Below are 27628 nucleotides of genomic sequence, written 5' to 3'. Positions count from 1 at the left end.
TAGAGCCCCTATTGGGGATGGCCTTAGTGAAATAAAGAGCCACCGAAAAATCCAACTAGACAAATAGGGCAAGACTTGAAAGTCACACGAGTCCATACACAAAGCAATCTCACAATTCAATAAGTCTTTCTGTTCAATGACATATCAAAATATCTCATGCGACAAATTTTGCACTTGTGCTACAATTACTTATAACCCACGCTATTGTAAAAACCAACGAAAATCTGTTTTACCATCATCCCTGCCGTTCACAGCCTCTGCACTAAAGACCAGCAACTATCATTGCTCCATTTGAAGAAAAGCCTTCAATTTTCTCATGACCCTGATTCCGATTCATACCCAACCAAGGTTATATCTTGGAATTCAAGCACCGATTGTTGTTCTTGGCTTGGTGTTAATTGCAGTAGTGATGGGCATGTCGTTGGTCTTGACCTTAGCAGCGAAGCCATCAACGATGGCATTGACAATTCGAGCAGTCTCTTCGATCTTCAACACCTTCAAAACCTCAATTTGGCCGATAACTCTTTTACCTATGGCACTCGCATTCCATCTGCAATCGGAAAGCTTGTGAACTTGAGGTATCTAAATTTATCATATAATGGTTATTCCGGGCAAATTCCCATTGGGATTTCCCGCTTGACAAGGTTGGTTGTTCTTGATATGTCTGGGTCAGAAGACTCCAACATTACGTCCCCGAAGTTAAGTATGCTCTTTCATAACCTCACAGAGCTTGCAGAACTATATTTTGACCATGTACATTTGTCAGCAGAGGGGACTCACTGGTCCCAAGCGATATCAAATCTGACGAACCTGAGGGTGCTGAGCTTGCAGGACACTGGTATTTCCGGTCCTCTTGATCAATCCCTCACTCAGCTTCAGTCTCTCTCCATGATACGATTGGGTGATAACCAAATCTCCGGTCCAATTCCAGGATTCTCTGCCAATTTTTCAGAGTTGACTTCCTTGAGTCTCATCTCTTGTGGGTTGAAAGGAACATTTCCCAAAGAGATCTTTCAGGTACCTACTCTACAAACTATTGACCTTTCGGGTAATGAAGAACTTCATGGTTCCTTGCCGGAATTTCCAAACAATGGATCTCTTCGGTCCTTAGTTCTAAGAGAGACAAATTTTTCAGGGTTACTGCCTGACTATTGGAAACCTCAAAAAGCTGTCCTTCCTAGATCTTTCATCTTGCAGTTTCTATGGATCAATCCCAAAGTCAATAGCAAATCTAACACAATTGGTTGGTTTGCATTTGGGATTAAATACGTTCAGTGGTTCGATTGATTCTATTAGCTGGGAAAACCTTATTAATCTGGTAGACCTCCAGGTGGATGACAACCTACTTGAGGGGAGTATTCCATCGTCTCTCTTTTATCTTCCCTTATTGACACAACTAGTACTTTCCCGCAATCAATTCTCTGGTAAACTTCATGCATTTTCTAACACCTCTTCCGACTTAGAATATTTGCACCTTTCAGAAAACCAGATTCAAGGCAAGATACCCCATTGGATTTGGAGTTTCAATCATCTTTATTACCTAAATCTTTCTTGCAACTCTTTGGTAACTCTAGAAGCTCCTTTATATAATTCTAGTGTGTCAATAGTTGACATTCATTCAAACCAACTCCAGGGTCAAATCCCAACTTTCATACCATTTGGTTACTATCTGGATTACTCAAGCAACCATTTCAATTCTATACCATCTGACATTGGTTATTTTTTCACTTCCACAATGTTCTTCTCTCTTTCAAGCAATAACTTGCATGGGCTCATTCCGGCATCAATATGCAATTCGACAAGTTTTCTTATGAGTCTTGATCTGTCCAATAATTTTCTGAGTGGCATTATTCCCCCATGCTTGACTGCAATGCGCAGTCTCAGAGTACTTAATTTAGCAAGAAACAACCTCACTGGAACTGTTTCTAATTTTCAAGTTACTGAATATAGTTTATTAGAAATTCTAAAGCTCGATGGAAATCAGTTAGGTGGTCAGTTTCCGAAATCTCTAGGTAACTGCACACAGTTACAGGTTTTAAACTTGGGAAACAATCGTATAACAGATACCTTTCCATGCTTGTTAAAAAACATGTCCACCTTGCGTGTCCTTGTGTTGCGGTCCAACAACTTCTATGGAGGAATTGGATGTCCCAACACCTATGGCACCTGGCCAGTGCTTCAAATCATACACCTAGCTCACAACAATTTCACTGGTGATATACCGGGAATATTTTTGACAACATGGCAGGTAATGATGGCTCCCGAGGATGGTCCCCTGTCGATTGTCAAATTCCAACTGGGTACAGTTATTGCCGGAAAACCAATGTCGATTGATTATTCTTTTAAGGATCGTATAACAGTTACCAGCAAAGGTTTAGAGATGGATCTAGTAAGGATTCTATCTATCTTCACCTTGATTGACTTCTCCTGCAACAACTTCAGTGGACCAATACCTAAGGAAATGGGAGAATTCAAATCACTACGTGTCCTTAACTTGTCCGGAAATTCTTTGACAGGTGAAATCCCATCCTCATTTGGTAACATGCAGGTACTCGAGTCCTTGGACCTGTCACAGAACAAGTTGGGCGGGCAAATTCCACCACAGTTGGCAAAGCTTACTTTCCTTTCGTTCTTGAATATATCATATAATCAATTGGTCGGCAAGATCCCAACCAGTACTCAGTTTTCAACATTTCCAAAAGACTCATTTACAGGAAACAAAGGACTATATGGGGGCCTCCTTTGACAGTGGATAACAAAGAAGGATTATCACCACCACCAACATTAAATGGAAGCCTTCCAAATTCTGGCCATCGTGGGATTAATTGGGATCTTATCAGTGTTGAAATTGGATTTACAGTTGGCTTTGGAGTTTCCGTTGGGTCACTTGTGTTGTGCAAGAGATGGAGTAAGTGGTATTACAGAGCTATGTACAGGATGGTTCTTAAGATATTCCCACAGCTGGAGGAAAGAATTGGAATTCATTGAAGACATGTTCACATAAATCGAAGGTAGAGACGTTGAGGAGCAATGCAGCTGGACGCCAATCCATGTATGCCTGAAGGCTTGGGGATGTCCTTGTCAATCTTTTTCTTTATTTCAAGATACACGAAATAAGCATTGTGCTTCTGCTGTCATATTTTATCTTAATAATCATTTATCTTGTATCATGCAATGTGAGTGCAAAACATGTTACTATCGTTTGCTTGTTTAATTTTAGCCATGGTTAAAAGGTTGTCATGACTTTCATATGCCTCCATCCTATTCCACTACGGAAGCTTGGTCAATTCTCTCTTTTCCTCTGTGCTGTAGAAGGGCTCGTGGAGTTCTTTTTAAGTTTTAAGGATGGTTTGGGAATTTTGTAATCTTAGGGTTTTTTTTTAAAAGCAAAATAAAATTAAACAATGAGATATTTTAAACTATTCTAATATACGGCCCTAGAATTTGAGGTAGTTAGGGTTGTTATCCTAGTTTGGGCCATGAACCATGACTATTGATCTTGGCCAATACTCACCGAATTTTTATTTTATTTTATTTTTTGAGAAAACACTCACCGAGAAATTTAAATAGGAAAGCAACTTGTATACTGTAGCCGGGCCAACTTGACAGATGGACTTCAAAGTCAACAAGCCAACTAGTCAATCCATAAAGCAAGCTCACAATTTCCACAATGTTCATAGTCTCAATCCGACGTATACGGTATATCAACATCTCATGCGACAAATTTTCCATAATTCTCGCTATTGTAAAAGTGTAATTAGAGTTTGGTATTTTGGTTGGTCAATGTTTAAAAATTCTAGTTTAACTTGGAGTAATGCACTGAGATTTTCTGGGTTAAAATCTGGTGGTTGGGAAGCCTTCCAAATTATGGTAATCATGGGATTAATTGGGATCTTATCAGTGTTGAAATTGGATTTACAGTTGGTTTTGGAGAATTCGTTGGGTCACTTGTGTTGTGCAAGAGATGGAATAAGTGGTATTACAGAGCTATGCGTGCAAGATGGTTCTCAAGGTATTCATCGAAGACATGTTCACACAAATCAAAGGTGGAGACACTGAATTGATTAGCAATGTGCTTATGTTGTCATACTTTAGCTTAATTATGCCCTAATAATTTATGTAAGTTATTCAATGTGAGTTCAATGCAAACTGTCTTTGGTTTCCTTAGTTTTTGTTTCTTTTAAAGTTTCATTATTGCATGGAGTTCAACCATGTCATGACTTTCATATGCCGTCTAATCCTATTCCACTTGGAACCTTGGTAAATTCAATGAACACCTTGGTATACACCTTTCGATAATTATTGTGAGGCAAAGCCTTAAGTTCATATATTTTTCTATTAATTAGGCAGTGTCATTCTTCTCTGCAATTGATTACCATTTTCTCTACTATTAATGTTCATTTCACGTCTAAACGACCAATCACAAGGATTTGAATTGTGGATGTTTGTTGAGATCTTGCCTTGCCACTCAATTTTATAGCGTATCATAGTCAGATCTGATAACAATATTAGTTAGTTAGTTTGTATTCAGTTAAGCAGTCACGTGTGTGCTCACGTGCTGGCTGTTAGTATTAGCTGTAATTAGTTAGGTTGTTAAGTCTCGGTTATAGAGATATATGACACTGTTGACACTCAATTGTATTCTCATTCTGGAAAATCAATATACAGAGCATATCATTTTCTTGAATCTTCTTCTTCCTTCTCAGCTTTCTCAATTCTTAAGCTTCCTCTTCTAAACTGCTAACATGGTATCAGAGCCCTCAGTGGCTATCACAAATTCGATCCTCATTCTCTAATTTTCTCCTTCTCATTCTCGATCCCCAATTTTTCTCTTCCGTTCTTCAGATTTTTCTGACTTCCATGGCGTCTCCTTCATAGTTTCTTTGATTTATTTGATCTTTCTTCCTCCTTTCTTCGATTTCTGTGGTCTATTTCACTGTGTTTCTTCTTTCCTCCTGAATCTTTGTTCTCAATTTCTCTTATTTTTCTTCTCCCGGTCGATTTCCTATTTTCGATTGTTCTTCACTTGCTCTATCATGGCGTCTTCTCTCAAAATTGAAAGTCTCCTTGGTCTGCTCACGATTCGATTGAACGATGGAAATTATCTCAAGTGGAGCTATCAGCTCGAAGCTTTGCTTCAAGGTTATGACCTATTTGGGCATTTTGATGGATCGGTGGTTCCTCCTCCGAAATTCGCCATCTTGGATGAGGAAGGTGTTACTTCTGAGATTACTGAGGCTTACAAGGCGTGGTTGCGTACTGATAAAGCCTTATTAAGCTTGCTTATTGCCTCTCTCTCTGACGAGGCAATTGAGTATGTGATCGGTAGCCGCACAGCACGAGAGGCATGGCTCAATCTTACAGATCGTTATGCGTCCGTTTCTAGGGCTCGCATCAATCACTTGAAGACTGAGCTGCAGACGGCTCAGAAAGGCGGAGATTCCATAGAACGTTATCTCCTCCGTCTGAAACATGTACGCGATCAATTGCAAGCCGTTGGTGTGAAGCTTTCGGACGATGATTTCATTATTGCAGCACTGAATGGTTTACCACCGGAATACGATAGATCAAGACGGTATTGATCGCTCGTGATACCCCGATTTCTTTCAAGGATTTCAGAGCTCAGCTTCTTGCGGCTAAACAGACTGCTGAGGCGAGAATCGTTACTCATTCTGCCATGTTTACTCCACATTCTATATCCAATGCTTCTAATGCATCTACCTCTGGGAGCTATGGCGGTGCTTCTTCTTCTTCTGTTCATCCTAGTCAAGGTTTGCTTGCTACACCAGTTCAAGGACCAATTGGCTATATTGGGAGTGCTCCTTCGAACTTCTCTGGTTCTCGTTCTAATTTCAATGGCAATTATGCCCGTGGTAAGGGTGCCTATGGCAGAACTGGTTCCTCCTCCACTGGTTTTCGTGGTGGTTTTTCATCAAATAAATATGCTATTCCATAGTGTCAAATTTGCAGTAAGCGTGGACATACAGCTGCTAATTGCTATTTTCGCAATTCTTCTCCATCCAATGCTGCCTCTGCTTCTGTGCTTGAGTGTCAGATTTGTGGTAAGAAGGGTCATGGAGCGTTAGACTGTTTCCATCGGTCTAACTATGCCTTTCAAGGTCAGCGTCCTCCTCCCTCCTTGACTGCTATGACTGCTCAAACAACCTATAATCCAGATCAAGTGTGGATCACAGACAGTGGTGCTACACATCATATGGTGTCTAATTTGGATCAGCTGACCAATGTGACTGCTTGTGATTCTGCTGAGACTGTTACTGTGGGCAATGAGGAAGGTTTGCATATAAGTCATATAGGCAATGCTAAACTTCATTGTGCTGATTCTTCTTTACGCCTTCCCTCTGTCTTTCATGTGCCGCAACTCAAGGCCAATTTATTATCTGTGTACCAATTATGCCAAGATAACAATTGTAATGTTGTATTTGATGTGTCTGGATTTTATATACAGGACAAGTTCACCAAGCAAATCCTCTTCCAAGGCAAGAGTAGTCACGGTCTATATCCCATCCCTAATTCTGTGAGGTCGTCTCTGCAGAAGTCAAAGCATTCAAAGTCAAAGCATTTAAATTCTGGTTCAAGTGCAGTCGCAGCTTTTCTTGGTCAGCGGGTTAAGTCTTCTCTATGGCATCAACGGTTGGGGCATCCAACTAATGAAGTGGTGCAACGTATGCTCAAGGGTTACAACATCTCATACAGTGATGATTGTCAGTCTTTTGTTTGTCCTGCTTGTCTTCATGGGAAAATGCACAAACTTCCCTTTCCTACTACTCATGTAAGAGTCTCTATCCCTTTTCAGAAAATACATAGCGATGTATGGGGGCCGTCTAGGGTGAAGTCTGTGGATGGCTATAGGTTCTATGTAATCTTTGTTGGTGAGTGTACTGGTTATATGTGGTTATATCCACTCTATCATAAATAAGAAGTATTTCCTATGTTTGTCAAATTTTATGCCATGCTTGGTAATCAGTTTAATGCCAATATCAAGTGTTTTCAAAGTGATGGAGGTGGAGAGTTTGTTAGTAAGGCTTTTACTGATTTTTTGGCTTCTAAGGGCATTGAACATCAGTTTTCTTGTCCATATACTCCTCAGCAAAATGGATTGGCTGAGAGAAAGAATATGCACTTGATTGAAACTGCTATCACTCTTTTAACTGCTGCACATCTGTCTAGTTCATTTTGGTTTCATGCCACTGCTCATGCTGCTTATTTGATAAATCGAATGCCTAGTAAGAGCTTGTCTTCTCAGTCTCCTTATTATCGGCTTTATGGTACTGTTCCTGATATTACACATATTAAGGTGTTTGGGACTGCAGTATATCCATATTTGAGACCTTACAATGTACATAAACTTGAACCTAGGACTGCTTTGTGTGTTTTTCTTGGATATGCTCAAGGATATAAAGGAGTTATATGTTACAATCTTCAGACTGGAAAATTTGTGATATCTAGACATATAGTCCACGATGAGACCTGCTATCCTTTTCATGGTTTTACAGAATCCAGTTCCATGCCTTCATTTATGTCTTCATCTACTACAGCTCCACTAGTGATTTCTATGCCTAATTTAGTCTCTAGTGATTCTCATAGTTCACTGTCTCAAGAGAATTCAATGCCTCAAGATATTGGTACAATTGATTCCATGCAGCATGATATTGGTACAGATGTTGTTTCTAATACTCTAACTGATCAGAAATTACAAGCTATTCTGCCTATTGCTTCTTCTAGTGATGATAATACTCTAACTGATCAGCAATTACAAGCTATTCTGCCTATTGCTTCTTCTAGTGATGATAATTCTTCTGCATCTAGTGTGTCATCTACTCCTCAGTCTACTAATGTTCATCCTATGCAGACTAGGGCTAAGAGTGGTCTTAGTCAACAAAAGACTTTTCCTGATTATCAGTGTTATCATACTAGCTTACCTATTATTCATGACGAGACTGAACCTCTTTCTTATAAAGTAGCATCTCAGTCTCCTGCTTGGCTTCAAGCAATGCAAGAAGAGATTGATGCATTACAGATGCAAGGTACGTGGTCTTTGGTCCCTTGTCCTCAACAGAAAAACATTGTTGGTAGCAAATGGATTTACAAAATCAAGAGACATGAAAATGGTTCTATTGCAAGGTATAAGGCTCGACTGGTAGCTCAAGGGTTTAGTCAAAAACCAGGCTTAGACTTCAGTGAAACATTCAGTCCTGTTGTAAGGCATACAACAGTAAGGTTAATTCTCAGTCTCGCAGCTATGCACAAGTGGTCTTTGAGACAATTGGATATTAAGAACGCATTCTTACATGGGGAGCTTGAAGAAGAAGTTTTTATGAGGCAACCTCAAGGTTTTGAAGATGCCAAGCATCCTGAGTTTGTGTGTAAGTTGAATAAGTCTCTGTATGGACTTAAGCAAGCTCCACGGGCATGGAATGCCAAATTTACAGGATATTTGCCAGCTATAGGGTTCAAATCATCTCATTCTGATCCCAGCTTATTTGTCAAGCATGAAGGCACTGATATTGTCATTTTATTATTATATGTTGATGATATCATCTTGACAGGTTCCAATGCACAGTTAGTGCAGACAGTGATTGATGATTTAGGAGCTGTGTTTGAGATGAAGGACATGGGTCGACTTACCTATTTCCTTGGCCTTCAGATGTCTTACAATTCTACAGGTGACATTTCCTTGTCCTACTCCTTGCAAGCCACATAATCAAGTTTTAATGTCTAAAGGAGAACCACTGCATGATCCTACATTTTATAGAAGTATTGTTGGTGCCTTGCAATACTTAACTTTCACAAGACCTGACTTATCCTATGCTGTCAATACTGTGTGTCAGTATATGACTGCTCCCACTGAGATACATTTCAACATGGTCAAAAGAATTTTGAGATACATTCAAGGTACTTTGAATTATGGGATTCAATTTACTCATGGTCCTTGGCAACTACAAGCTTATAGTGATGCTGACTGGGCAGGGGACATAAATACTAGGAGATCAACTACAGGTTTTGTGGTTTTGCTTGAACATAATCCTATCTCGTGGCAGTCTAAGAAGCAAGGGTCTGTATCCAGAAGTTCAACAGAGGCCGAGTATAGGGCATTGGCTAATACAGCTGCAGATTTGGCTTGGATTCGACAGGTTTGGCTAGACTTGAAAGTGTGCTTGCCTCAACCTCCTACCATCTTTTGTGACAATCTATCTACTTTGGCACTTAGTAGTAATCCTGTTTATCATTCACGAATCAAACACTTGGATACAGATTTTCACTTTGTTCGTGAAAGGGTTCAAAGGAATGATCTGGTGGTTCAATATGTTCCTACTCAAGAGCAAATTGCAGATGTGTTTACTAAAGGACTGCATAGTCCTATTTTCTTAAGTCACTGTATTAGTATGCGACTTGGAAATCCAGAGCAGGATCCAGAGTTGGATTTGAGGGCGAATGATAACAATATTAGTTAGTTTGTTTGTATTCAGTTAAGCAGTCACGTGTGTGCTCACGTGCTGGCTGTTAGTATTAGCTGTAATTAGTTAGGTTGTTAAGTCTCGGTTATAGAGATATATGACACTGTTGACACTCAATTGTATTCTCATTCTGGAAAATCAATATACAGAGCATATCATTTTCTTGAATCTTCGTCTTCCTTCTCAGCTTTCTCAATTCTTAAGCTTCCTCTTCTAAACTGCTAACAAGATCTTCCCTCGAATCGGTAACAGAGCAACCCTGCTCTTTTTGGTTGGAGGAGATTTCCTCACCATCTTCATGTCTGAGGTTGAATGAAAAATTCAGCTGCTTTTACAAGATCGGTCAAGCTTGCAATTCATGTTTTCCACTTTACCTACCAAATTATCTAAGTGGCATACACACGTCACCCCCCACCCTGTACTCCAAGTCAATCCTATACAGACTACAACAATCTCGAAATTCCACAATGCCACAGTTTCAATCTACCTTTTTGTAGAATTTCTCTTCCAACCCATAAAATCAACATGAACAAATAGGTAAATAGGTGGAAATCCAAGAGAACCTAATGAAATTTCGGTGGATATGTCTTTCATAAGCCTCTTAATCCTATTTCCACTGCGCCACCTTTGTCAATTCATTTCAAAGCAGTGTTAAAAAGTTGTGTTTTCATATCAAAGATTTTGGTAATGTTAAAAGCGTATGAAGTCAAGTTCTCTTATCATCAAAGGCAACAATCCAGAACAATAAAAACAGAGAGTATTGGAAAAAGAAAGAAAAAGGCTGTACCTTTTAGTTACATCAATATCCATGTCCATCTCTGTTAGTTTATGGGAGAAGAGGTTTAAGAAATGTTGGTTTTAATGTTTAGGACAATAACTTGACTATGAATAGAAAACTTTTGAAAGTAACAAAGTGATTTTCTTTGAATGGAGGAGAAAAGGTACAAAGCTTAAATACAGGACCTAGTGGGATATAAGACAGCTGGTAGTTTTTCAGCTTTCATATTTGCCAAGGTGACAAGCCTATATACAGGAGATATTTTGGATTCACTGACTTTGCTAAGTCGGTTCGCTCATTCTCCATTATTCTAGATTTTTCCGTATTATTCAAGATACATGTGTACATTAATTTTATAGTAAATTGAGCTTAGACCCATAAAATTCATTTTTAATCACCTATAACCCTTTCCTTTATTTTTCTATTTAAAATACCCATTTTTTAAAAATAAAACCCGATGACTAGGATCCAAGTAAGCAAGTTACCTTATCTAGCTTAAAATCTGATTTTTATTCTATTTTTCAGATTTCAAAACTACCTCTATTTACAAGTTAACGTGTTATGTGGGGGTGTTACTAATGACACACGTTGAATTTGGAAAGATTTTCAAATGGTTGTAATGGATGTAGGAATTAATTTAGAAACTTATTTGAAATTAAATATTAAATTCAACATTAACGTATTAGTAATCTACATGTGATTCACGTATTGGTTTATTTAATAAAAAAATTATGTTGTTTTCCTTTTATGAATTATATTACTAATAATCTATTTTATTATAGTTTTATGAATAATAGTGTACATTCTAATTATGTTGAAAAATATTTTGATAATCTATTTATTATTTGTTTTATGAAAAACATTTTTTTAAAATGAACCTATTTTTTCTCTAAATAATCTACCTAGTAAAACAATGTACCTATACAAGCCCTTAATTTTAATAATCTCCTTGTAATCTGCTGCTTCCAGGACCTCCTCCGGCTCAAGAATCTTCTCATTTTCAAATCAACGACTGAAAAGTTCAAAGCAACAGTTTCTAGGTCCACTGGGAGCTTGCCGGGTTTCTTCCTTTCTAGTGTCTTTTTTTTCGGGTTTTTTGTTTGGTCTATGTTTGTATTTGAATGGACCCAATAGGTGTGGCTTTTCGAAAATGTTAAAAGGTACTATCTGCGTCAGACTGTGCCTATGGAGCTTCAAAAGGTTGACTTTCTAGGATGGAACTTCCAACTTATTGACCAAGGCAGAAGGGTTATCATATAGTTTAATTTGTTTGTGACTCCAAACTTTATTTTTCAATAAATTTTCACGTACCGGGAAAGTTTTATAGGAAAAAAACATATACAAAATAACCTCCTCATGGTAACATTTTCAGTTCGTTTTAACCGGAACTATCTTCAGCTATACAATTCTTCCAACTCAGAAATTCAACATGAACATTTAACAACATCTACTTTCTTTGTCTTGGCAAGTCCTTGCCCCTGTTACAGATAGAGATGGGAGAAGACTTCGAAGTCAAGCCTGCATACTAAGTCCCAACTACATGTTAGACTGTAGCCCCACTAGACAGATGGAGAAAGACTTCAAAGTCAAATAGTCAAGCAACCCATAAATCTTGTGGAGGCCTTTTCCACGATACTAAGAACCCACTGAGAATTCTGGTTTGGCTTTGAATGGGTAGTAACACACTGAGAATTTGTGTTTCTAGTGAGTTTCCTTGTCATCCACTTTCTTCCCCTTAGCTCTCATACAATAGTCAATAGGGATCAAAATGGGCATAGAAAGGCAAGTGGATTTGCCACTTCCAAGTTTTTCTAATTTGTGACAGACTTTAAAGGCCTCAGAGGTGATGGTTGTTTGCAAAGTCCCTGTCTGCTACGTGCGGTGCTGCTCAACTCCCTTTTCCTTCCATTTCATTTGTCCTCATTACTGAAAATGGATGGGATGGGAGAAGACTTCAAAGTCAAGCAAGCAACAGCCATCAACAAGGAAGCCTTTTCCCAATCCCACCATATTAAAGCCACCACAACCCTTCTCAGTTTCTTCATCACTTCCCCTGTTCAGCAACTCTAAAACCAGATAGTTTTATCCAAAATGAAAACTTTCCTCCAATATTTCTTCCTCTTATTCTTAAATATCACTACTATAACAATCTGTGGTAAAACCATCCCTTCAGTTCACAGCCGCTGTATGAAAGACCAACAACTATCATTGCTCCATTTGAAGAAAAGCCTTATATTTAATGGAGATTCTTATGATTCATACCCTACCAAGGTTATATCATGGAATTCGAGTACCGACTGTTGCTCTTGGCTTGGTGTTACTTGCAGTACTAACGGGCGTGTTGTTCGTCTCGACCTTAGCGGAGAATCTATCTCTGGTGGCATTGACAATTCCAGTAGTCTCTTCAATCTTCAACATCTTCAAAGCCTCAATTTGGCCAATAACATGTTTGGCTATGGCTCTCGCATTCCGTCAGCAATCGGAAAGCTTACCAACTTGAGGTATTTAAATTTATCATATAATGGTTATTCTGGGCAAGTTATTCCCATTGAGATTTCACGCTTGGCAAGGTTAGTTATCCTTGATATATCTAATATGTATGACAATGGTGATCCAATACTTGAGAGCCCGAATTTAAGCATGCTCTTGCTGAACCTCACACAGCTTACAGAGCTTTATCTTGATGGAGTAAGTATCCCAGCACATGGTAATCACTGGTCCATAGCGATATCATCTTCACTGCCAAACCTGAGTGTGTTGAGCTTGTCATCTTGTAATCTTTCAGGTCCTATTGATCAATCCCTCGCTAAACTTCACTCTCTATCCGTGATTAGATTGGATCATAATTACCTAATCTCTGGTCCAATTCCAGGATTTTTTGCCAACTTTTCAAACCTGAGGGAGTTCAACTGGGGTGGTAACAATATTTCCGGTCCAGTTCCATTATTCTTTTCCAATTTCTCAAAGTTGACTTCCTTGAATCTCGTGGCATGTGAGTTGCGTGGGACATTTCCCAAACAGATCTTTCAGATACCTACTCTACAAACTATTGACCTTGATACTAATGGTGAACTTCATGGTTCCTTGCCAGAATTTCCAAAGAATGGATCTCTTAGGTCCTTGGATCTAAGCCTTACCAACTTTTCAGGGTTAATGCCGGACTCTATTGGCAACCTCAAAATGCTCTCCACGATAAATCTTTTGAGATGTAATTTCACGGGATCAATCCCGAAGTCACTGGCGAACCTAACACAATTGGTTTATTTGGACTTGTCAGCAAACATGTTCAATGGTCCAATTAGTTCTATCCACTGGGAGAAGCTTAGTAATTTGGTATATCTCCAGTTGAATGACAATCTACTTGAGGGGAGTATTCCGTCTTCTCTCTTTTCTCTTCCCTTATTGCCAGAGATAGTACTTTCCGACAATCAATTCTCAGGTAAACTCAGTGAGTTTCCTAACGTCTCTTCCTACTTAGTTACCCTTGATTTAAGTTTCAACAATTTGGAAGGACAAATGCCTGTGTCTATCTTTAATTTTGGAGGCCTTGAATCACTTCGTCTTTCTTCCAACAATTTCAGTGCCTTTCCGTTCAATGGCCCTCAACAGCTGAAAAATCTTACATACATTGACCTTTCGTACAATAGCTTGCTGAGTTTATACAATGGTACTGATTCCTCATATTCCTCATTTCCTCAACTTGCTTTCTTGTATTTGGCTTCTAACAAATTGAGAACAATCCCATATTTCTTGAGAAATCAATCTGCATTATCCTCTTTGGACCTTTCAGAAAACCAGATTGAAGGCAAGATACCCCGTTGGATTTGGAGTTTCAAATATCTTTATGACTTAAATCTCTCTTGTAACTCCTTAGGAACTCTAGAAGCTCCTTTCTTCTATCCTGATGTTCGTAAGCTTGACCTTCATTCAAACCAACTCCAGGGGAAACTCCCAATTTTCCTACCAAATGCCTTCTATCTGGATTACTCACAAAATAATTTCAGCTCTGTCATACCAACAGACATTGGTGATTTCCTCACTTCCGATACTTCCTTCTTGTCATTTTCAAGCAATAACTTGCATGGCTACATTCCAGTATCGATATGTAATGGGGGTTTTGGAGTTCTTGATCTGTCCAATAATTCTCTGAGTGGCATGATTCCACAATGCTTGTCGGCAAAAGAAAGTCTTGGAGTACTTAATTTAAGGAGAAACAACCTTACTGGAACTATTTCTAATTTTGAATTTCCAAAATTTTGTGAATTAGACACTCTGAACCTTGGTGAAAATCAGATAAAAGGTCAGTTTCCAAAATCTCTAGCCAATTGCACAGGTTTACAGGTTTTAAACCTTGGCGAGAATCATCTGGTGGATACTTTTCCATGCTTGTTGAAGAACATATCCACTCTGCGTGTCCTTGTTTTGCAGTCCAACAAATTTTACGGACGCATTGAATGTCCCAAGACCCATGGCACCTGGCCAATGCTTCAAATCATAAACCTAGCTCACAACAATTTCAATGGTGAAATACCGAGAAGATCTTTGACAACATGGCGGTCAATGATGGCTAATGAAGGTGATTCCCTAGCAAAGGTCAAATTCTTAGAATTTTCACACCCAGCAGGGAGAGACGGGGTTGGTTTTTCTTTTGAGGATGGTATAACAGTTACTAGCAAAGGTTCACAGATGGATCTGCTAAAGATTCTATCTATCTTCACCTTGATTGACTTCTCATGCAACAATTTCAGTGGACTAATACCTAAGGAAATAGGAAAATTCAAATCACTATATGTCCTTAACTTGTCCGGAAATGCCTTCACAGGCGAAATCCCATCCTCGTTTGGTAACATGCGGGTACTCGAGTCCTTGGACCTGTCACAGAACAAGCTGAATGGGCAAATTCCACCACAGTTGGCAAATCTTACTTTCCTTTCATTCTTGAATCTCTCATATAATCAACTGGTCGGCAGGATTCCAACCAGTACTCAGTTTTCAACATTTTCAAAAGACTCATTTATAGGAAACAAAGGACTATGGGGGCCTCCTTTGACAGTGGATAACAAAGCACCACCAGCAGCATTAAATGAAAGCCTTCCAAATTCTGGCCATCGTGGGATTAATTGGAATCTTATCAGTGTTGAAATTGGATTTACAGTTGGCTTTGGAGTTTCCGTTGGGTCACTTGTGTTGTGCAAGAAATGGAGTAAGTGGTATTACAGAGCTATGTACAAGATGGTTCTCAAGATATTCCCTCAGCTAGAGGAAATAATTGGTATTCATCGAAGACATGTTCACATAAATCAAAGGTGGAGACACTGAATTGATTAGCATTGTGATTATGTTGTCATATTTTAGCTTAATTATGCCCTAATAATTTATGTAATGTTATTCAATGTGAGTTCAATGCAAACTGTCTTTGGTTTCCTTAGTTTTTGTTTCTTTTAAAGTTTCATTATTGCACGGAGTTCCAACTATGTCATGACTTTCATATGCCTTCTAATCCTATTCCACTCGGAACCTTGGTAAATTCAATGAACACCTTGGTATACACCTTTCGATAATTATTGTGAGGCAAAGCCTTAGGTACATATATTTTTTCTATTAATAATTATAGATTTCTGGTGGATATGTCTTTCATAAGCCTCTTAATCCTATTTCCACTGCGCCACCTTTGTCAATTCATTTCAAAGCAGTGTTAAAAGTTGTGTTTTCATATCAAAGACTTTGGTAATGTTAAAAGCGTATGAAGTCAAGTTCTCTTATCATCAAAGGCAACAATAAAAACACAGAGTATTGGAAAAAGAAAGAAAAAGGCTGTACCTTTTAGTTTCATCAATATCCATGTCCATCTCTTGTTAGTTTATGGGAGAAGAGGTTTAAGAAATGTTGGTTTTAATGTTTAGGACAATAACTTGACTATGAATAGAAAACTTTTGAAAGAGTAACAAAGTGATTTTCTTCGTGTAGAGGAGAAAAGGTACAAAGCTTAAATACAGGACTTAGTGGGATATAAGACAGCTGGTAGTTTTTCAGCTTTCATATTTTTCAAGGCGACAAGCCTATATACAGGAGATATTTTGGATTCACTGACTTTGCTAAGTCGGTTTGCTCATTCTCCATTATTCTAGATTTTTCCATATTATTCTAGATTTTTCCATATTATTCAAGACACATGTGTACATTAATTTTAATAATCTCCTCGTAATCTGCTGCTTCCAGGACCTCCTCCTGCTTAAGAATCTTCTCATTTTCAAATCAACGACTGAAAAGTTCAAACCAACAGTTTCTACTAGGTCCACTGGAAGCTTGCCGGGTTTCTTCCTTTCTAGTGTCTTTTTCTTCTCCTTTTTTTTCGGGTTTTTTGTTGGTCTATGTTTGTATTTGAATGGGCCCAATAGGTCTGGCTTTTCGAAAATGTTAAAAGGTACTATCTTTTTTTCCTAAAAAAAAACACTTTTTTGGGGGGGGGGGGATTTGTTAATGTGAAAATGGCAAGTCTAGAGAATTATGGAGAAGGCTTGTTCGGTGCATTGTGCTTTCTGTGAAGATGCAATGGAAAACTATTGTTGGCCATTAGAGATAGGCATGCGTCAGACTGTGCCTATGGAGCTTCAAAAGCTTGACTTTCTAGGATGGAACTTCCAACTTATTGACCAAGGCAGAAGGGTTATCATATAGTTTAATTTGTTTGTGACTCCAAACTTTATTTTTCAATAATTTTTCTCGTACCGGCAAAGTTTTATAGAAAAGAAAAAATACAAAATAACCTCCTCATGGTAACATTTTCAGTTCGTTTTAACCGGATCAGAAATTCAACATGAACATTTAACAACATCTACTTTCTTTGTCTTGGCTCTGATGGTTTTTGTAGGGTTTCTTTCAGCACTTTAATTAGTTGAATTAAACAGCCTTATATGCCAAAGTCCCAACCTGGTACATGTAGATTGTGGCACCACTCATGGGAACCTCAGAGCAAGCAAGCGTGAGTGTGAATTGTGTATCAACTTTCTTCAGTGATGGTTACTTGTTAAGTCCTTGCCCCTGTTTTAATTCTGTCCAAATTTTCCTAGTTACAGATAGAGATGGGAGAAGACTTCAAAGTCAAGCTAGCAACAATGGAGGCGGCCTTTTACCAATTCAACCCTGTGTACTAAAGCCACCACAGGCATTCATATTTCTTCACTTTCCCTCGGAGTCTCTAAAACTAAAAGTTCATCCAAAATGAAAACTCTGCTCCAATATTTCTTCCTTTTCTTCATCACTGCCATCTGTGTTAATATCATCCCTGCAGTTCGCGGCCAGTGTATTAAAAACCAACAACTATCATTGCTCCAATTGAAGAAAAGCCTTACATTTTATAATGATTCAACTGGATATTCTCCAGTTTCGTCAACCAAGGTCTTATCATGGAATTCAAGTACAGACTGTTGTTCTTGGGTTGGTGTTGCTTGCAGTACAAGCGGGAATGTTGTTGGTCTTGACATTAGCAGCGAATGCATCACAGGTGGGATTGACAATTCGAGCAGTCTCTTCGATCTCCAACATCTTCAAACCCTCAACTTGGCCAACAACAAACTTGGCAGTGTGGACCACAGCATTCCATCTGCAATCGGAAAGCTCACGGATTTGAGGTATCTAAATTTGTCCAAAACTGATTATTCAGGGCAAATTCCAATTGAGATTTCACGCCTGACACAGTTGGTTGTCCTTGATATTTCTAACATTTACAACTCCCTTAAGATCCCAAATTTACGCATGCTCTTTCAAAATCTCACAGAGCTTACAGAGCTATATCTTGATGATGTAGATATATCAGCACAGGGGGCTCAGTGGTGCCAAGCAATATCATCTTCACTGCCAAACCTGAGGGTGTTGAGCATGTCTGGAACTAGTCTCTCAGGTCCTATTGATCAATCCCTGGCTAAACTTCAGTCTTTATCCGTGATTCGATTGGATTTTAACGATATCTCCGGTCCAATACCAGCATTCTTTGCCAACTTTTCAAACCTGACGGTGTTGAGCTTGGATTTTAACAGTATCTCTGCTCCAATTCCAGAATTCTTTGCCAATTTTTCAAAGTTGTCTTCCTTGAGTCTCAAATATTGTCAGTTGCAAGGAACATTTCCCAAAGAGATCTTTCAGGTACCTACTCTACAAAATATCGACCTTTCGCATAATTTGGATCTTGATGGCTCCTTGCCAGAATTTCCAAAGAAGGGATCTCTTCGATCCTTGGTACTAAGATGGACAAAATTTTCAGGCTTCTTGCCCAACTCTATTGGAAACCTCAAAATGTTGTCCACGATAGATCTTTCAGGTTGCAGCTTCACTGGATCAATCCCAAAGTCAATGGAAAACCTGACAGAATTGGTTAGCCTGTACATGCCATCACAGAGGTTTCATGGTCCGACAGACTTTATTCACTGGGAAAACCTTGTTAATCTGGTACATCTCCAACTGGAATTCAATCACCTAAATGGGAGTATTCCATCATCCATTTTTTCTTCTCCCTTGTTAAAGGTGTTGAAATTGGCTCAAATTTGCTTGTGATGTGTTTTGTTATGGGCACCTACCTTAATGTTGTGAGTTTCACGTGATGGAGTTTTGGTGGAGTGCTTTTGCACTTCTATTAATTAGGCAGCCGAAAGCAAGATGGAAAAGTGGAGAAAATCATGGTGCATAAATAATGTATAGTTTTGGACATTATTTTGTGGGGGAGTCTAATTGGTTGGTGACATTTTGGGTTCCTTTATTTGTCCGTTGGAGCTGTCCACTTTGAGAAAGAATTGGTTTCTTTCTCTTTGTTTATTCCAAGTGGGTGTTTTATGTCACTAATAATGATGACTTCCAGCACATGGTTTGGCTTCTTTTTCCTCTTCACGTGGGTTGGCATTGGCTGGCTGGCTTTTGGAGTTGCTGCATGGGTTCATAAAAGGAGATGGAGGGTGCGGAAATGAGTATGCATGTGTGTGGGCAGTGTGCCGCACCATTTGGGTGCCGTGAGCACCATTTCTCAGAGAGGCTAAAACAGAAGTGAGGGACACTTCCACACAGAGAGAAATACTAGAGAGCATCTCCATGATGGTGGAGATAAACTCCTCTTTGGCTACACGAGATGTTGAAGGAAGATCAAGCCATTTCAAGGTTGAGTCTTCTTCATTTGTTCCTTGTGTTGGTGGGAGGTTTATTTCTTTGTATTGTTCTTAGTGTGTTCTTTCCTAGTGAGCAAGAACAATTCATGTGTTCTTGGCTCTTGTGTGTGGTTAGCTTGAGAGTGACATGGGTGTATTTGGGATTTGGGTTGTGAGAGTTAAACTCTGTAATTCCTAGGATAGGTGAGAGGGTTAATCTCCTTTGGTTGTAATCTCTTTTGGGATACTAGTGGAATTTCTCGCTATCTTCGAACTGGATGTAGGCTACACACGGGCCGAACCAGTATAAATCCTTGTGTCGTTTGGATTTCTGTATTTCATATTTTTCTCTTGTTGTTTCAACGGTTTCATATCAACCACCACAGTGCAATCAACAAAAGGAACTACTACTTTCCCACAATCAATTTTCTGGTCAACTCCATGAATTTCATAACGTTTCTTCCAACTTAATTACCCTTGATTTGAGTTTCAACAATTTGGAAGGACCAATACCTGTGTCTATCTTGAGTTTCAGAGGGCTCTATACACTTGATCTTTCTTCAAACAATTTCACTCGCTTTCCTTTTAATGGTCCTCAGCAACTGAGAAATCTTTCGACCATTGATCTTTCCCACAATAGCTTGCTGGTTTTATATAATGGTTCCAGTTCCTCATCTTCCTCTTTTCCTCAAATTCAGGATATGAACTTGGCTTCTAACAAGTTGAGAACATTCCCAAATTTCTTGAGAAACCACATCTATTTAGAACGTTTGGACCTCTCAGAAAACCAGATTCAAGGCATGGTTCCCAATTGGATTTGGGGGATAAGTTCTCTTTCTCAGCTAAATCTTTCATCCAACTCCTTCTCAACTCTCGAAGGGCCTTTACCTAAATATTCCAGTGTGTCTGTTCTCGACCTTCATTCAAACCAACTTCAGGGGCAAGTCCCATTTTTCTCACCAAGTGCCCGTTATCTGGATTATTCAAAAAATCGTTTCAGCTCTAGTTTACCAACTGAAATTGGTGATTTCCTTGCTTCCACTGTGTTCCTCTCTCTTTCAAGCAATAACTTGCATGGGCTCATTCCAGTATCAATATGCAATGCAAGTTATGAGGTTCTTGATATGTCCAATAACTCTTTAAGTGGTATGGTTCCCCAATGCTTGACTGAAATGAAGAGTCTTAGAGTACTTATTTTAAGGAAAAACAACCTTAATGGAACTCTTTCTAACAGATTTACTGGATATTGTGGTTTAAGAGCTCTAGACCTTGGAAGGAATCAGATTAAAGGCCAGCTTCCAAAATCTCTAGCCAGTTGCACAAATCTAGAGATTCTAAACCTTGGAAACAATCAAATAATGGATACTTTTCCATGCTTCTTGAAGAACATATCCACCTTGCGTGTCCTTGCTTTGCGATCCAACAGATTTTATGGCGACATCGGATGTTCAAAGACCAATGGTGTTGAAATTGGCTCAAATTTGGCATGTGGGTCAATATTGGTTTGCCATTGGAGTTGCCCATGTGAGTAAATGTTGGCTTGCTATGAGGTCAAAATGTGTGGCTAGTTTGGTAGCCATCCATTGTTGAGTTTGGTAGCCAACATATGAATAGTTGAAGCTTGCATTCACACTCTTGCATCTTTGGCTATAAATTGGAAGCAAATGGTTTCATTTGTAGGATCACAACCAAGTGTGAGAAGAAGAGAAAAATTGTTCTTTCTTTTCAATTATTGTGAGAGTGTGACTTGGGTGTATTTGGGATTTGGGTTGTGAGAGTTAAACTCTATAATTCCTAGGATAGGTGAGAGTGTTTAATCTCATTTGTTTGTAATCTCTTTTGGGATACTAGTGGAATTTCTCGCTGTCTTCGAACTGGATGTAGGCTACACACGGGCCGAACCAGTATAAATCCTTGTGTCGTTTGGATTTCTGTATTTCATAGTTTGCTCTTGTTGTTTCAATGGTTTCATATCAACCACCACAGTGCAATCCGCTTCCGCTGCGCACAACAAGTGGTATCAGAGCTCCAGTTCTTCGATCCGGTGGAGTTTTGTGTTTGTGATGATGAAACCAGGAGACTTGTTGAGAAAATATGAAATTATTTTGACAGGAGAAAAATTCCAGACTTTGGTGTTGAAGATGAGAGCCTTGTTATTGCAACAGGGGCTGCTCAAAAGGTGCTAAAGGGTATCTAAGCATGGCCAGCAACGTGTTCCAACGATGGAGAAGGATGATGTCTTGAATCGGGCACTCACTGCGATTGGATTGCAGTTAGCGGACGGTGTTCTTCGTGAGGTTGCCGATGAGACTGCACATGCTGGGCTATGGCTGAAATGGTGGAGAATACATATATGACCAAATCATTTCCAATCGGTTGTATGCCAAACAACGATTGTACACTCAGTGGTATGGCGGAAGGTACACTTAGTCAAAACTATCTTGTTGAGTTCAATAAGATTTTCATGAATGTGTAGGTCATGAATATGAAAATAGAATGATAAGGATCATGTAGTAATGGAGGAAAATCGCGTTCCAAGGTGAATGTTCAGGAGGACAAATGCAACTTTGCCACAAGGACGGGCATTTGAGATTTGATTGCCCATCAGTCAAAGAAAGAAAAAGAGTCTAATAATTCCTCTTGCAGGTGCTTTTGTGGATGTCGTAGGGAGGATAAAATTTATGTTCCTCCTATGATCGATGATTCCGGTGTGCCGTGCTTGGGGTGTGATTTTTTACTTGTCTTTGGTGACTTTTGAAATTTTCTTTACGGTGGAGTTTCAAGAGTTTTCGTGGGTGTTCCTTGTGGGTAGTGTGTAGTTTGTTGCTTTGATTTTCTCTATGTACTTTGGGTAGCATTGTTTATGGCTACATGGGTTTTTTTTTTTTCTTTCGATCATTAGATTTTCAAGTGAGGGTTTTGATTGTAAGGGGTTATCTTTCGGGAGGATGATTCCCTCCTATGACAGCTGAAATTGTTCGTTCTGCTACTTGGTCGCCCGGGCTATGCGTGTATCGTAGCGGAAGAAGCTTGAGGTTCAAGCGTTTAAGGTTTTGTGCGGTTTATGCATGTACATTCAGCTGGTGTGGCTTGGTTATGAGGATGACATTGAAGAGGTTCTTCTGTTAGGGTCATCCGGTTCGATCGAAGCACACATTTTTGGTTGCAAGTTCAAGGAGTGCTTGAGCTTGATTTGGTAAGAGGAAGATGAGCGATAGAAAGTTCTACTGTGGCTTGGTAAATTTGTGCCAAGGTGGAGATTGTTGAAATTGGCTCAAATTTGGCATGTGGGTCAATATTGGTTTGCCATTGGAGTTGCCCATGTGAGTAAATGTTGGCTTGCTATGAGGTCAAAATGTGTGGCTAGTTTGGTAGCCATCCATTGTTGAGTTTGGTAGCCAACATATGAATAGTTGAAGCTTGCATTCACACTCTTGCATCTTTGGCTATAAATTGGAAGCAAATGGTTTCATTTGTAGGATCACAACCAAGTGTGAGAAGAAGAGAAAAATTGTTCTTTCTTTTCAATTATTGTGAGAGTGTGACTTGGGTGTATTTGGGATTTGGGTTGTGAGAGTTAAACTCTATAATTCATAGGATAGGTGAGAGTGTTTAATCTCATTTGTTTGTAATCTCTTTTGGGATACTAGTGGAATTTCTCGCTGTCTTCGAACTGGATGTAGGCTACACACGGGCCGAACCAGTATAAATCCTTGTGTCGTTTGGATTTCTGTATTTCATAGTTTGCTCTTGTTGTTTCAATGGTTTCATATCAACCACCACAGTGCAATCCGCTTCCGCTGCGCACAACAAATGGCACCTGGCAAATGCTTCAAATTATAGACCTAGCTCACAACAACTTCAATGGTGAAATACCGGAAAGATCCTTGACAACATGGCAGGCAATGATGGCTGACGAAGATGGTTCCCGACCAATTGCAAAGAGCAATGTCCTTTCATCTGAAGGGGGACAGTATACTGGAGCTGTTTATTCTTTTAAGGATGCTATAACAGTTACTAGTAAAGGTTCAGAGATGGATCTTGTAAAGATTCTAACTATCTTCACCTTGATTGACTTCTCATACAACAAATTCAACGGATCAATACCTGAGGAAATGGGAGTATTGAAATCACGTATATCCTCAACTTGTCCAGTAATGCCATCACAGGCGAAATCCCATCAAGCTTAGGCAACATGCGACAACTTGAGTCCTTGGACCTGTCGCAGAACAAGCTGAAAGGGCACATTCCACAACAGTTGACAAAGCTTACTTTCCTCGCATTCTTGAATCTCTCAAACAATCAACTGGGAGGCATGATCCCAACCAGTAATCAGTTTTCAACATTTCCACCATCCTCCTTTACAGGTAACAAAGGATTATGGGGACCTCCTTTGGACAACAAAACAGGATTGCCACCACCACCAACACGGAATGGAAGCCTTCCGGATTCTGGATCTGGACATAATGAGATTGATTGGAATCTTATTAGCATCGAAATCGGATTTACATTTGGGTGTGCAATTGCCATTGGGTCACTCGTGTTCTGCAAGAGATGGAGTAAATGGTATTACAGAGCTATGTATAGCATCCTTGTCAAGATATTCCCTCAGCTGGAGGAAAGACTTGGTAACCATAGAAGACATGTCCACATAAATCAAAGGTGGGGACGTTGAAATAGCTATGAGGAGCCATGCAGCTGGCCTCCATGTTATGCCTGGAATATTTTAGTGTGTATCTTTCTGCTCTGTTTTCAATAAATTTACTTGGCTCTGATGGTATTCGAAGGGCGAAATTTCCCGCCCACTTTCCCCGCTGCTTTCCTTCAGCACTTTAATTAGTCAGTCAACAATACTAACCAAAAAAATGAAAATGGGAAGGCAGCATTGAACAGAACAGTCTACTTATGCTAAGTCCCAACCAGCTACATGTTAGATTGTAGCCCCACTAGACAGATGGAGAAAGACTGAAAAGTCAAATAGTCAAGCAACCCATAAATCTTGTGGGGGCCTTTTCCACGATACTAAGAACCCACTGTATATAATATATCCATTAGCTCAGCTGTCTGTTATTTTCAGTCCCTCAATCCAAATTTCCCACTTGCCTGAGTTGCTACAATTACTTGACTTAGTTGGAGCTGATGCTGTTATATTTTTCATAATAGTAATTGTAATAACTCATGCCATTGTTCTTGTTAAATTATAGCTTAGTTGATCAATGTTTAAAAAATTCTGGTTTGGCTTTGAATGGGTAGTAACACACTGAGAATTTGTGGTCTGGAATCTGGTTTTGCTTTAAAATTTTGATTCTTTGCAGTAAACAGAGCTAAGGGGAATATGAATGACCCAATTTTCGGTTTCGTGGACTGTGTTTCTAGTGAGTTTCCTTGTCATTCAATTTCTTCCCCTTGGCTCTCATACAACAGTCAATAGGGATCAAAATGGAAATAGCAAGGCAATTGCCACTTCCAAGTTTTTCTAATTTGTGTTAGACTTAAAAGGCCTCAGAGGTAGCTTTGATAAAGAGTTTACGATAATCCCTCTCCTTCGTGAGAGTTCTCTCTCCTTAGTGAGAGCCTCCCTCTTCTTCGTAAGAGTCCCTGTGTTTTTTTTAAAGATGTTCCCTGTTTTGGGGCTTCCTCCTTTCTCCTAATTTTACTTCCCTCCACCCTCTCAACGACCCACTTTTTTCACTCACTTTCGCCATCTCAACAACCCACAACCTCCTCCCTGTTCTACACCACCAGCCCCTCCCCGTCCCATTCCCTTAGATCCCCCACTTTGAATCCAAACCCCAGTTCCTATCTTCAATAACCCACAGCTGGTTTTCTCTCTGTGCCACTTTGTGAAATCTTGTCAATTCCCAGAGGGTTCCTATTTACTCTGACCAAAAGTCCGAGGGAGGCCATGGAGTTGCTCAACCCCAATTCCAATTGGACTTGCTGAATTGTTGTGAGTATCCTTTGAGTTTGTTGTGGGTTTTATTGGGTCTGTTGTGGACCTTTATGGCTTTCTATGGGAGTTTTTAGTTGTTCTTTTTGTTTAGTTCTCCTTTGTTTTAAGGTTCTAATGAATTTGTTATGCTGGAATGCTAGAGGTGCTGGTAGCACCAAGTTTCGTTCTAACATGATGGAGTTAATTGCTAATCACCGTCTTGACATTCTATTTGTCTGTGAACCCCGGATTAGTGGTCAAAAAGCTGTAAAAATGGTGAAGTCTCTTGGATTTTCTGGTTTTGAGATTGTTGACCCGATTGGGTTTTCTGGGGGTTTATGGCTGCTTTGGAACGAAACTAAAGTTAAAGTAGATATCATTGGAACAACTGATCAGGTCATCTCAGCTTGTATCACTGAGCATGGTCAAGCCCCTTGGCTATTTTCAGCAATTTATGCTAAACCTTGTGCTGTGAAAAGAGCAAACCTGTGGGAGTATCTATGCTTTGTTGCGGACTGTCACAACTTGCCTTGGATGTTAGCGGGAGACTTTAATGAATTGCTTGCTGCTGATGATAAATTGGGTGGTGTGCAGGTTTCTAGGCTGAGGGGTTTTCGAAATTGGTTTGATGCTCACAATATGGTGGATTTAGGCTACTCTGGGCCTAAATTTACTTGGACAAATAAAAGAGTTCTTGAAAGGCTTGATAGAGCAATATGTAACTTGCAGTGGAGGGGGCTGTTTGCTGAAGCTAATGTGATACATCTTCCAAGAACCAAATCTGATCATAGCCCCATAAAAATTTGTTTGAAGTCCAGTCTTACTACTTCTCCTACTAATAGGCCCTTCAGATTTGAAGCAATGTGGTTGAAACATGATGAGTTCAAGGAGTTTATCACTCAACGGTGGGAGCAAGCAACTGGTGATGCGTTGAAGAAATCTTGCTGTTTAATTGAGCCTCTGAAACAATGGAATACTACTGTTTTTGGGCATCTTCGACAGAAGAAAGCTATCATTTTAGCCAGGCTGGCTGGAATACAGAAAGCTTTGTGTATAGGGCCAAATTTGGATTTGAGCAATCTTGAAGATGTTCTGATTGGGGAGTACAATGGCATTCTTGATCAAGAAGCTTTATTCTGGCAACAAAAGTCTAGATTGAAATGGTTGCAAGAAGGGGATAGAAATACCAATTTTTTTCATATGACTACAATTATTAGGCGAAGGCGCAATAAGATTGAGAGACTGAAGAATTGTGATGGGGTATGGGTGGAAGATGCTGATGGTCTTAAAGAGCTGGCAATCACTTATTTTTCAGCTCTGTTTTCACAATCTGTTTCTCTTGACTCCACTCAAGATATACCCAACCTTTATCCTTCTGTTCAGGAGGCTGATTTGAACTACCTGGTTAAGAGTGTTGAGCTGGTTGAAGTCAAGGAGAGTTTGTTTAAAATTGGAGGGCTTAAGGCACCAGGTGTGGATGGGTTCCCTGCCTCCTTTTATAAGAAGAATTGGGATCTCTGTGCTGATGACATCTTCGCCATGGTTCGTACCAGAGTCGGCCCATAGCATGTGCGGGCTGTGCGACTGCACAGGGCCCCCAAAATTTAGGGGCCCCCAAATGTTTTTAGAAGCCCAGCAATATATTATGTATTTTTTATTCCAAAAATATTATTATTATTTCCTAACTATCAGATATTTGTTCCTTCTTGATTCTGCCGTGTTGTGTGCATCTCTCCTCTCTCTCTCTCTCTCTCTCTCTCTCTCTCTCATATTAAACTCTCCTGTGTTGAGAGTTAACTTAAACCAAGTCCACCGAATTCAAAGCCACATTTAATATTCTATTCACTTTGTAAAAGCATGCCCATGCTTTATGTAGGATATGTTTTGTTTATTGGCTCAAGGAGTGATGCTACTGTGGCTAATTTTGTATTAGGCATGCTGTCGGCAGTGTGCTCTCTTGTCTCTAGAATGTTTTTATTGTTTCTGCTGAAAGGTCTCTCTCTCTCAAAGAGGGGTTGCCTCTATTCGCATTTTGTGCTGTTGTTGTTGTTGTTTGAATTCGTAGTACGAAGCTTATGAGTTTTAGCTTTAGTCTTCTTCCTTCTATTCTCTTTCGTGTCTGTGTGAGTGAGTGTTTTCTTGCTTGAATTTCTTTGGGTTTCATCTGCGTGCTTGCTGTGGTGGTTGGTTTGTTTGTCTGTGAGTTTGCTGGTGTTGGTTTTTAGTTTTTCTACATCCTCCATCAAAATAAAGCCCTACCCAAGCTTTAGCCCTTTCCCCAAAATCAATGTTCTTTTCTCCCTCCCTCATT

The 27628-nt window shown here is 39.5% G+C and overlaps 1 protein-coding gene and 3 pseudogenes across 2 annotated transcripts; all 4 read left to right on the top strand.

Moving 5' to 3' along the window:
• Positions 1-238: 238 nt before the first annotated feature.
• On the top strand, positions 239-3224 carry LOC110768418 (uncharacterized; annotated as a pseudogene).
• A 5508-nt stretch (positions 3225-8732) lies between these two features.
• LOC110768417 (secreted RxLR effector protein 161 pseudogene) lies at positions 8733-9473 on the top strand (annotated as a pseudogene).
• Positions 9474-12042: 2569 nt separating this feature from the next.
• On the top strand, positions 12043-15682 carry LOC110762151 (receptor like protein 24-like). The gene has a single exon (XM_088253956.1). The coding sequence runs from the start codon at positions 12346-12348 to the stop codon at positions 15571-15573; it is 3228 nt and encodes a 1075-aa protein (XP_088110082.1). The 5' UTR covers positions 12043-12345; the 3' UTR covers positions 15574-15682.
• Positions 15683-17205: 1523 nt separating this feature from the next.
• LOC110773789 (receptor-like protein 6) lies at positions 17206-24157 on the top strand (annotated as a pseudogene). Its single transcript, XR_015836389.1, has 3 exons — positions 17206-18774; positions 19787-20848; positions 23171-24157. The product of XR_015836389.1 is annotated as a receptor-like protein 6 (transcript).
• The last annotated feature ends 3471 nt before the right edge of the window (positions 24158-27628 follow it).

This window comes from Prunus avium, chromosome 6 (genome assembly GCF_965620075.1).
Source record: "Prunus avium chromosome 6, drPruAviu1.hap1.1, whole genome shotgun sequence".
Lineage (NCBI taxonomy): Eukaryota > Viridiplantae > Streptophyta > Magnoliopsida > Rosales > Rosaceae > Prunus > Prunus avium.
This window is presented reverse-complemented; position numbering and strand designations above follow the sequence as displayed.

Bases quoted from the DNA above. Each gene is read 5' to 3' on its own strand.
- LOC110762151 (XM_088253956.1), top strand. From the start codon at position 12,346: ATGAAAACTTTCCTCCAATATTTCTTCCTCTTATTCTTAAATATCACT.